Source organism: Dioscorea cayenensis, chromosome 7 (assembly GCF_009730915.1).
Source record: "Dioscorea cayenensis subsp. rotundata cultivar TDr96_F1 chromosome 7, TDr96_F1_v2_PseudoChromosome.rev07_lg8_w22 25.fasta, whole genome shotgun sequence".
NCBI classification, from domain to species: Eukaryota; Viridiplantae; Streptophyta; class Magnoliopsida; order Dioscoreales; family Dioscoreaceae; genus Dioscorea; species Dioscorea cayenensis.
In genome coordinates, this window is record NC_052477.1 from 15,676,037 (window position 1) to 15,688,058 (window position 12,022).

The following is a 12,022-nucleotide window of genomic DNA, read 5'->3' on the forward strand; positions in this document are numbered from 1 at the left end:
CATATCAACACCCGTGCGAAACTCCTCCATGTTCATTTGCATTTTTCACTTATCGCATATATGTATCCATCCATGTATAAAATATACATATATGTATATGTGCATATGTGTTAACAAAGACACTCGTCATACGGTCATACCTTGGACAAGACCAACAGTCAATTAAGTTATATATCTTCTATGATCCTTCTCCTTCTTCTAGTACTTTTTACCAATGTTTTTTTAAAACCCGGACCGGATAGCGAACCCGGTCTCATATTTGAGTCACGGGTCGATCAGTTCGACCCGGATGACCCGCTTTTAGTCGGACCGAATGACGTCATAAATAAATAATTATCTTAAATATTATATATATAGAATATATATATACATATAATAACAAACTTTATTATATTTTTAATTATAATTATCTTAAATATTTATTTTAATATCATTATGATTTTATCAAAATGGTTGAAGATTCAAATAATCAATCTAGATAAAGCAACAAATACAATTCCCTAAACCTTTTATTTCTTAATCTATTAATCATAAATGGATGATGATAACTACATAAATTAAACAACTAATTAAATTACTAATTATGTGAGGATGAGACAAGGCATGAACAAAAAAAATTCAAAACAAAACTAGAACTAAGTATGATTAATTTAATTCTCATATTTGATCATCATTACCATTAAAATAAAAGTATAAAATAAAATAAGTCCTAAATGATCTATACCTCTTAAACAATTTACAAGTTTCTTTTTTTCTTATTTTCTCATACCTCTAAACTTCAAAGTTCCAAAAATCCAAATAATATTTTCGACAAATCAAGACTCAAAGAGTATCATGAAATCAAGAAAAAAAAAAGAGCCAATTCATGCCCTAAGTCCTTTCTTAAAAACAAAAAAAAAACAAAACAAAAACAAAAAAACAAAAAAACATTGAAAATCGGGTTTCATCCGGTTTTTGGTCCGACCGGCCGGTTCACGGGTTTGGCGAGTTCAAAAATTCGATCAACATTAATTCTAAAACCGGATCGAGCTATGGGCGGTTCCGGTTTTTTCGGTCCGACCCGGCAGTCTGGTCCGGTTTTCAAAACATGGCTTTTTACTGCTTTTTTTGTTTTTCAATTTGTCAAGTGAAATTTTTGTAATTGATTTTTTTAAATTTTTTTAAAATTCAATTTGGTCTTTTTTTCTTTTCTGGATTTTTCTTTTAACTAATTTTGTTTTTCTTTCCTTACTTCCATGTGAAGTATGATAATGAGACTCTTTTTCCTATTTTTAATTATCCATTTTTTTATTTTTTTATTTGAAAAAGATGATAATAGATTTTTTTAAAAAAATACTTATACTGCTCCAATATTTTACTCCTATTCAAAAAGAGTAAAATGACCTAAATGGTCACTAAACTATCGCCAATTTTTATTTTGGTCATTTGAAGTAAAAAAATTCTATTTGAGTCACTAAACTTATTAAACCCTTCCAATCAAGTCACACGACAAAGCGGTACTAATGGCGATCGACACGGCTTACCACCTCACGAGTTCCCTTATTACCACGTGGCTGACACTCTTCTTCTCTCTTGTCCCACGCCTTTCTCTCGTGTCCCTTCTCTCACGCCAAAGCCTTAAAAACCCTAAAATGCTTGATCTGCACTAATGGTGAGCAAAAAATCCTCGACTCCAGTGAAAAATTGTGGAGTTTGTGGTAATTTTGTTTGTAGGAGCAATCAAGGTGGGATTCTTCACTAATGTCTAAGTATTTGAGTATGCTATAAAAATTGAAGAAGATGTTGGAGTTGTTGAAGATGTTGATGGTGTTCAAGTCTGGATTTTCACGAAGTATTATGTTTGCGAGATAGTATTCTAAATAATTGTTTGTTCTTTTTAACATAATAATTGTATATTTTGCAATCAAAATTTTTCATTGTTCAGTGATATGAAGAATTGTGTGTTCTGACATTTGTTTTGTAATCCAACCCAAGAATTTGTCTATGCTAAGAGGTATGTTGCTAGGGACCTTTCGGATATACTTTTTTATGAATAAAGTTGCAATGAGCTCTAGGGATTCCAGGTGATAAATCTCTTCCTAATTATAGACCTAACCTGATAAGCGATCCGCAAGTGCACGGAGTCGTCAAGTAATACCCCTCGTGCGAGCACGAGAGGGTCGTATTCCCTGGGCCCAAGAATCTACTCTTACTTCCTCTTTGCGTATTGTCTAGCCGAATGATTCGAAGGGTTTCTCTAATCTATTACTTGAAATAAAAGAACTACAAATGGAGTCTATGACAAGGTAGGGGTATAAAATCAGGGGAAAGAAATGGTCACGGATGCGGATTCCCTAGGGGCTACTAAAGTGCAAAGGATGCTAAGAATGTCATGCAATTGAAGGTTTGGACCTAGAGATTTCCTAAATTAGATCAACCCGATGGTCACGGCAATTAACCCCTAATCCGGTATAAGTATTAACACGAATTTCTTCGATCAAATCCTCATACGATTGCATTAACAAGTGGGAAATCCCTAATTAGGGGCCGAACACAACTTGGTCTAGCCCTAATGGTGGAGGGAGTCAGAATACCCGATGGTCACGGCGTATTCGTACATGAATCCCGTTCAAACTTGGTGTGTCTAGTACAAGGGCGATGGTCACGCTACCGAGTACAACCTAGCGAGTTGGTTTCTGAGTTCTCATGTAAGCAACACATCAAATGCACCAAGAATGAATCACAAAAAAACACAACAATTGCAATAGACAAAATTAAATCATCCAAATACACAAGTTCACCCCCAAGGTTCACCGGCATCCGGTGACCTTGGGGTCTACTACATCCATGCAAACAAATACAAGCAACAAGTCCATGAAAACAACTACAAAAAGCATAAGAAAACTCCCTCAAACAATAGAAGTAGGAAGACAAGCCAAGCTAGGTGGAAATGCTTCCACGGACGCCTGCGTGGGAGGGCGGCTTCCCTCGTCGATCTACAAACTCCCAAAGAAGAGATCGATGAAGATCTAGCCAAAACCGAGCTTCTCCCTTTGATTTCCCTTCTCCAAAACGTGTGATCTTGCCTCCTAAAGACTGGTGAAAATCGGCTCCAAGAACTCTCCCAAAAACTCCTGCCCTTGCCCTAGAAAAATCGGTTTCATTTATATCCCGTCAGTCCATGCGGGCGCATGGAGCCCGTGAAGCTCACAGCCAAATGCCCAGAAAACATGCCGGTGCTACATCACTCAGCTACAGTACCGAGGGTTGTGAAATTCCAGCAAACCTCACGGGCACCCATGCGGGCGCATGGAGCCCGTGAAGCTCACAGCCAAATGCCGCAGCATAAATAGTGATCAGCTACAGTAACGCTACAATGCTGGGGCCCCAAAAATGCCGTTTTCGGTGTCGAATTCATCCAATTTGCATTTTTGAGCTACATTCGGCACATTCATGATCTGCAACACCAAAAGAACAAATTTATACTCAAACGGGCATCAATTCATCAAGATATACACAAATAATACAAGATCAATACATATAAAATACGTACATTTAAGCGTTTATCAAACATCCCCACACCTAAGCGTTTGCTTGTCCCCAAGCAAACACACATGAAAGAATAGGGGCAAGAACATAAACGGCTAAATATACAACCTCAAGCTCAAGTAGTGAAGAACCCCACAGGCACAGATGAAATGAAATCAAGAAAATGAGGTGCACAATAACCAACTCAGTAGAGATAGTCATGAGTCCTCTAGAGTGCTTTCCTCGTGAGTGTGTGTAAATACTTAATCCCTCGCTCTCCCTATTCACGCCTCATTCAACGACTACCGGTGTTAGAAACGTTAAAGACGCCCTCAATAACGAGTTAAGAGTCCTTCGGTCCACAGTCAACACTTCAATTTCTAAGTGAATGCATGAAATTGTTCAAGAGAACATACTCTTTTTTTTTTTTTTTTGAGTCCGCCTAATGTAGACTGCACAAAATAACTTATAATCTTTCAGAAGGATGCACATGCTGATTAGGCACAAGAGCCACCCAACCTACTTGATTACAGTCTACATAGACGCATTCATGCTAAATTAGCAGAGGAATACTGACATAGACTCATTTTTTTTTTTTTACATGTCTCCGGAGCACTTTCATGCAAAACTTCACTTAGGGATAAAGTAAAATGAACAAAAGAACCAAAAGCTCTTAAAAGACCATTGAGGGATGAATTTACCACTCTAACACTTTAAATCAAAGTAGTGGGTTAGCTGGGGCAAACAAGGTAGAAGTACTGTGTCAAAGCTGTGAAGAAAACACTAGAAAGAAAACATGACTTCCTTATAGCACAAATAACACTACAACTCATTACTATCATTCATTCAAGCCAGGAGGTTCTTAACAATAAATCATAGCTATCACCGGTGAAGTAAGCATGCAAATAGCCCATCCCCACACCTAGAATTGTACATTGCCCTCAATGTACACTAATCAGCAGAACATGGTGTAGAATTCATAATAATTAAATAAAGCATGAAAGGGAAGGGAAAAGAGACTGCCCCATTTGGTTGATGAAGAGTGTTCAGTGAAAGCACAGTCATTGGGCAACAACGCTAGCAAAGGGGAAAGGAGGAGAGGCAACAATCCGTGAGAAGTCTTGATGCCGCATCGTGCCGTGGCCGCTTTGTTAGAACTCTCTTGATCGGCATACCTATACCACAAAAACAAGTGATCAAACCAATATTTTTATGAATACATCCATAGGGGATAACTATATCATCATGGAATTAATGAAAAATTGAAAGCACAACAATTTCTATTTGAAGAATGAAAATTTCAGCTATTGCTACAGTAACCCGCGAAAATTTTTTGCAAGAGTTTCTCCTAGACATCTAGCTTCCCAAAATTTACAAAATGAAGGAAAAACTCAAAGAGACAAGCATACACCACATCACAACCTAGAATTAGGGCTTGGAGGCTTGGGGTGATGAGATCCGGCGAAACGATTGATAAAACTCCGATTAAAACCCAAGAGTGAGTTTGCAAGATGGAGGAGAGGTGATTAGAGAAGAAAAACTAAAAGAAATGGTAAAGAAATGAGGTAGAGTGAGGGAGAGATGAGAGGAAAACATGAGGAGAAGAAGGAGGAGAGAGTGGAGAGAGAAAGGGGGGCAATGCCCCTTTAATGGGCAGCCCATGCAGGGTCCCATCGGGCGCATGGTCCCGCATGGGCGAAAAAATCCCACTAGGCGCCCACGGGCGCATGGCGCCCGTGAGCCCTCAGCAGCGTCCGTGAGGCCGAGGCCTCACGGGCGCCCATCGGGCGCATGGCGCGTGAGGCCCCAGCCCGCTCACGGGGTCCCCGCGAGAGGTCCCTTGCGGCCGCAAGGATGGCCACAAGGCCCCGGATCATGCCACAAGTGTCCATACGGGCCGTATATGGCCCGTATGGACCTTGAGAATTGAAAAATTGGCATGGTTCCTCTTGCACACTCAATAAAATACGAATTACAACCATTTAAGCACCGGGATGACAATAAAACACAACTAAACAATACTAATTCAAGGCCAAATACAAGCGAGCAAACCAAAGCATGAGTTGAGCACAAAAACATCAACAAAAGAAAAATACGAAAAACACACAAACAAAGGCATTCAACCACAATATAGAAACTAAGCAACTAAAAGAAATACGAAAATTTAAAGACGACGAATTTAAAAACTTGGGTTGCCTCCCAAGAAGCGCTTGTTTAACGTCATTAGCTCGACGTACCTTTTTCTTACCTCAAGGTGGATCAAATGGTGGGGACTTACCTCCAAGCCCAAGAGAAGTGCTCCAAGATGGGAAACTCATCGAGAGGCATGAAAAGACACGGTATTTACCCTTCCCCTCGAAGAATAGTCGATCGATCTCCCATGGTGGTGATAGTGTGCAATTCATCCCCAATTTCTGTTTCTTGTCCCTCTTGCACCAAATTTTTCTAGTGGTTGATTTCTTCTTATTATTCGGCCACGGAAATGCCCCCACATAGCCTACCTGCTTTACTTGTGTGGGAGATGGATTGTTCCCCTTGCACTCATCGCCATCCATTCCTTCCAAGAATTCATCCAAGTGGTTAATCGCCAAGACCTCCTGCACACAATCAGTAATAATCATATCAGTTTCGTCAGTAAAATAGAGGGGATCATCATGGTCCATGGTGTGTTTCATAGTAGCGGGGAGTGTAAGAATGACTTCCTCATCCCCCACTCTCAATGTCATTCTTCCCCCCTTTACATCAATGAGGGCACCGGCGGTGTTAAGAAATGGTCGCCCGAGGATCAATGGGACTTCAACATCATCATCCACGTCAAGAATAACAAAATCCACAGGGATAATAAGCTTGTCAACTCTAACTAGCACATCCTCAACGACACCACGGGGCTTCTTTATGGACCGGTCTGCAAGTTGTATTGTCATCCTTGTAGGCCTCATGTCTTCCAATCCTAGTTTCAAAAACAGCTTGTAGGGCATTACATTGATGCTGGCCCCAGAATCTGCCAAGGCCTTTTCTTGCATGCCTTCCCCAATCACACATGGAATAATGAAACTCCCGGGATCAGTTAATTTCTTAGGGAGCTTCCTCTGAATCACCGCAGAGCAGTTCCGTGGTAATGCAACTGTTTCTAATTCCTCCAATTTTCTCTTGTTAGTCAGCAGGTCTTTCATAAACTTTGCATACTTGGGCATTTGAGTTAACGCTTCAACAAGAGGGATGTTTATGTGCAACTGCTTGAATACATTAAGGAATTTCTTGAATTGAGCCTCATCTTTATCTTGCTTCAACCTAGCCGGATAGGGAATGACCGGCTTGTACTCTGGCACCCTTGGTGTTGGTAGTTGAAGGGTTTTCTCATCTTGCTTTTCCTTTCTTCCTTCAACTTCACTCTCAGATGGCTTAGGGTCTTCCTGTATGGCTACCCCATTCTCTTTAGTGCTTGAGCCCTCCTCGGCTCGTGCTTCCACCTGTTTCCCGCTCCTGAGAGTGACGGCTTTCAAATGCTCCCTCGGATTATTTTCAGTGTTACTAGGTAAGCTACCCGGTGGGCGCTCCAAATTTGCCCTAGCAAGTTTCCCAACCTGGTTTTCCAATGATTGAATGGAGGCCTGAACATTCCTCAAAACAGTGTTCACTTCAGCGAATTGATTGTTGATGTTCACAAATTTTGCCTCGGTACTGATCATAAATCTCGCTAACACATCTTCAGTGGTGAACTTCTTCTCGGGCTGCTGAAGAGGTTGAGGTGGAAGTCCCTGTGGCTGCGGGGGCCGATGTTGCTGTTGTTGACCCCAAGAAAAATTTGGGTGATTCCTCCACCCCGGATTATATGTGTTTCCATAAGGATTCCCCGGGCCTCTGGGAGCTCCCCCAACATAATCAACTGTCTCAACTGGGGCATCTGAGGCTATTAAAATTGGGCACTGAACAGTAGCATGCCCGGCCCCACAAGTCTCGCAAGACAAAACTGCACCAGAATTTGAGCTCGTACCCAACACAAACTGATCGAATCTCTTTGTTAGGGCCTCAACCTTGGCGGCTAGCGCAGTGTTGTCATTTATCTCATAAATTCCAGCTGCCTTAGGGGGTTTTTGCCTAGTAGACCAATGACACTCATTACTTGCCATGTTTTCAATCAAGATTTCAGCATCCTCAGGGGTTTTACTACTCAATGACCCCCCTGCTGCAGCATCGATGAGCTGTCTGGTTGCATAATTCAGGCCATTGCAAAGCATCTGGATCCTCATCCACGAGGAAAAGCCATGATGGGGACACTTGCGTAGGAGATCCTTGAATCTCTCATGTGCCTCAAAGAGTGTCTCGGAGTCCCCTTGTCGGAATGCAGAAATCTCTTGTCTCAATCTAGCGGCTTTGCTTGGTGGGAAATACCTAGCAAGAAATCTGTCCACCATTTCCTTCCATGTGGTGATCGATCCCAGAGCCAATGAAGTGAGCCATCTATATGCTGCTCCCCTTAGACTGAAAGGGAATAATCTCAATCTTATCGCATCATCGGACATTGAGTTAATCTTGAAGGTGGAACAAATTTGGAGGAAGCGAGACAAATGCGCATGCGGGTCTTCATCAGCTAGCCCGTCAAATTGTAAGGAATTTTGGACCATCCCAATTGTGCTTGCTTTGATTTCAAAGTTATTAGCCGGCACGGTGGGAGCATGCACACTGAATTCCTCACCAGTAAACTGAGGCATTTCATAATCAAACAAGGTACGCCTTGGTTCTGCCATGACTGAAGGTTCACTAATCTCAACCCGTGTTCCTTGATGTTCTGAACTCTCAGCCACCTCTCTCAATCTTTGATGCAAGGTTCTCTCAATTTTGTCGACAGGTTCTACTAGATTTGTTTGATTTGCACGTGTCATAAGATGGTACCTTGCACAATATTGAAAGCCAATAATCAGGATATAAGTGCGAGATAATAAAATAAAATAAGAACAAGTGAAGTGGAAATATATGTACAAAAAGAAGCAGATGAACAAAATAAAAGAAACAATGGCTAAATCAATAAACTCTAAGTTTTTCGAGTATTCCTTGTGGGTCCCCAGGAATGGCGCCAAAAACTTGATGAGCGATCCGCAAGTGCACGGAGTCGTCAAGTAATACCCCTCGTGCGAGCACGAGAGGGCCGTATTCCCTGGGCCCAAGAATCTACTCTTACTTCCTCTTTGCGTATTGTCTAGCCGAATGATTCGAAGGGTTTCTCTAATCTATTACTTGAAATAAAAGAACTACAAATGGAGTCTATGACAAGGTAGGGGTATAAAATCAAGGGAAAGAAATGGTCACGGATGCGGATTCCCTAGGGGCTACTAAAGTGCAAAGGATGCTAAGAATGTCATGCAATTGAAGGTTTGGACCTAGAGATTTCCTAAATTAGATCAACCCGATGGTCACGGCAATTAACCCCTAATCCGGTATAAGTATTGACACGAATTTCTTCTAATCAAATCCTCATACGATTGCATTAACAAGTGGGAAATCCCTAATTAGGGCCGGAACACAACTTGGTCTAGCCCTAATGGTGGAGAGTGCAGAATACCCGATGGTCACGGCGTATTCGTACATGAATCCCTTCCAAACTTGGTGTGTCTAGTACAAGGGCGATGGTCACACTACCGAGTACAACCTAGCAGTTGGTTTACAGAGTTCTCATGTAAGCAACACATCAAATGCACCAAGAATAAATTACAAAAACACAACAATTGCAATAGACAAAATTAAATCATCCAAATACACAAGTTCACCCCAAGGTTCACCGGCATCCGGTGACCTTGGGGTCTACTCGTCCATGCAAACAAATACAAGCAACAAGTCCATGAAAACAACTACAAATGGCATAAGAAAACTCCCTCAAACAATAGAAGTAGGAAGACAAGCCAAGCTAGGTGGAAATGCTTCCCACGGACGCCCTGCGATGGGGGTGGCTTCCCTCGATCGTCTACAAACTCCAAAGAAGAGATCGATGAAGATCTAGCCAAAACCGAGCTTCTCCCTTTGATTTCCCTTCTCCAAAACGTGTGATCTTGCCTCCTAAAGACTGGTGAAAATCGGCTCCAAGAACTCTCCCAAAAACTCCTCCCCTTGCCATAGAAAAATCGGTTTCATTTATATCCCGTCAATCCATTCGGGCATCCATGCGGGGGCATGGAGCCCGTGAAGCTCACAGCCAAATACCCGCAGCATAAATAGTGATCATCTACAGTAATGCTACAGTGCTGGGACCCCAAAAAATGCCGTTTTCGGTGTCGAATTAATCCAATTTGCATTTTTGAGCTACATTCGGCACATTCATGATCTGCAACACCAAAAGAACAAATTTATACTCAAACGGGCATCAATTCATCAAGATATACACAAATAATACAAGATCAATATGTATAAAATACGTACATTTAGGCATTTATCATAACCCTTTGGTCCAGGCGGAAGGTCCCTAACTACAATTAAGCCCTAGATACTAAGATCCCCTCAACGCTTCACTCCGTTGCATGCGCAACTAAGCCCCAGCGGAGATTCATCCCTAGACCATTCACTCTATTATGGCCGCAAAGAACTTGAGGAACGGAGGTAGAATCTATCACGTCGGAGGGGAAAGGGGATGCTCCTATACCTCTCGACTCACCCTCTCAACCCTCTCCAACCTAGCTTTGTCTAACGCTCGTGGTGTGTCACTCACTCACAAGGTTACCAACAAGAACTCCCAACCCTAGTGTCACTCTAGGGGAAATGTTCATACAATCAAGCATTCAAGGTTGGAACTCACAATAAACATCAATTTATTGAAAGCATAATAAAGAAGTTCAATGAAACGAATACATCCTAGGGTTCACAAATACCCAAGTACCCACTAGGGGTTTAGCTCTCCATGGAGCTAAGTACAATCAAAGAAATGGAATGTAAAAGCAATGAATCCATAAAGAAACCCCCTCGATGGTCATGTCGATGGTCTTGTGGAGAGTCCTCTACTCGTCGCAAGAGATCCTTTGTCCGGCCTAGGATACACCTCGCCGGATCGATGCCGACGAAAGCTCTCCCAATAATCTTCTTCCAAACTACGCGCGATGTCGGAGCCATAAAACATCTCCAAAAACCTAGCCAATACCCCTCAAAACCCTAGCCGAAGCCCTCTCGCAAGTTGAGGAAAAGATGGAGAAAAGAATACCAAAATCGGGGCTGAATCGGCTTTAAATAGGGCTGGAATCGGGCGACTCCACGGGCATGTACGGTACACGCGCCCGTGCGGAATTTCCACACGGCCGTGGATAATTTCCACACGCCCGTGTGGATTCTCTGTTTCTCTGATTTCTCGGCCGGCTGTGAATAGTGCTGCTATAGTACATGCTACAGTGCATTCATATCGCACAAGCACTTATCAAACTCCCCCACACTTAAGCTTTTGCTTGTCCTCAAGCAAACATTAAAACATACTGTGCATCAATGAAGAAAATATTGAAAGTTCTTGGCCTTAGGTTCACCAAGGCATACAAAGAAAGTATTCTACAAGTAAGGAAAATTTCAACACTAAATACGAAAAATCAATGCTCTAACTAAAAACTTGAATAAAAAAGGACAACAAACCCGAATTTCGTGTATGTGTGTGAACTCACTCAAAACAACCCAAAATATACTTCTCAAAGTTCTAAGTACAAGGGACTTATTTATCTACAAAAGTGACAAAAATTTTAAAAAATGGTAGTAGCTTCACACATCCTCTAAGGTAGCCCTTTCCAAAGTGGCCGCTAAGGTGGCTTTCACACTTTAGAGGTGGTAGCTCTTTCTACCCGAGTGGTAGCTATCACTCATCCTATGAGATAGCTCTTTCTCTCATTAGGGCATAACTAGTATCCAACTTGTGAGAGTAGCTTCATACTTCATAGGTGGTATCTCTTTCCACCCAACAAATAAATATAAACAATAAAACTATGTAGCTTCATACTTCATAGGTGGTATCTCTTTCCACCCAACAAATAAATATTAGGGTTGTCATTAAGTCCCGAACTAGGATGAGTTAAAGATGCATTGATGATAATTGAGACCTAGAGACCTCGTGAGTAGATTAGCCCCAATCTCTCGGTGACTAACCCCTGATCCCATACAAATGTCAATCGGAATCTCTTCAGGATTAACACACCTATGATCGCATTAAGTTCTTGGAGTTCTCTAATAGAAGTAAACCTACTATCCTTCGGCTTAAACCTAGCAATGGAGGGCTACCAACACCCGATCTCTCGGCGTGTAGGCACAAGTATCCCCTTTCAATCTCTCCTAGATCTAGTACACGTGAGTAGGTCACATCTACGCGTACAACTCATAGTAGAATTACGAACCTCTCCATACATGTAATTCTAGGCATGAAAGCATGAAAGATTGAATCTCAAACGACCATCAAATTCAATGAAGAACAACATTCCAAGTTCATACACAAGATTAACCCTAGGGTTCATCCAAATCCAAACACCAAAATAAGTTAATCACTCATGACAAGGGATACTTA

General features: G+C 41.7%; 1 protein-coding gene and 1 non-coding gene across 2 annotated transcripts; one reads left to right on the plus strand and one right to left on the minus strand.

Annotated features, from left to right (window-relative positions):
- Positions 1 to 4,584: 4,584 nt before the first annotated feature.
- On the minus strand, positions 4,585 to 7,757 carry LOC120265098. Its single transcript, XM_039273011.1, has 3 exons — positions 6,753 to 7,757; positions 5,855 to 6,656; positions 4,585 to 4,682 (listed from the first exon to the last, which is right to left on the minus strand). The coding sequence occupies exons 1-3, from the start codon at positions 7,755 to 7,757 to the stop codon at positions 4,585 to 4,587; spliced, it is 1,905 nt and encodes a 634-aa protein (XP_039128945.1).
- A 10-nt stretch (positions 7,758 to 7,767) lies between these two features.
- On the plus strand, positions 7,768 to 7,874 carry LOC120266038. The gene has a single exon (XR_005537882.1). It is a non-coding gene; the product is annotated as a small nucleolar RNA R71 (small nucleolar RNA).
- The last annotated feature ends 4,148 nt before the right edge of the window (positions 7,875 to 12,022 follow it).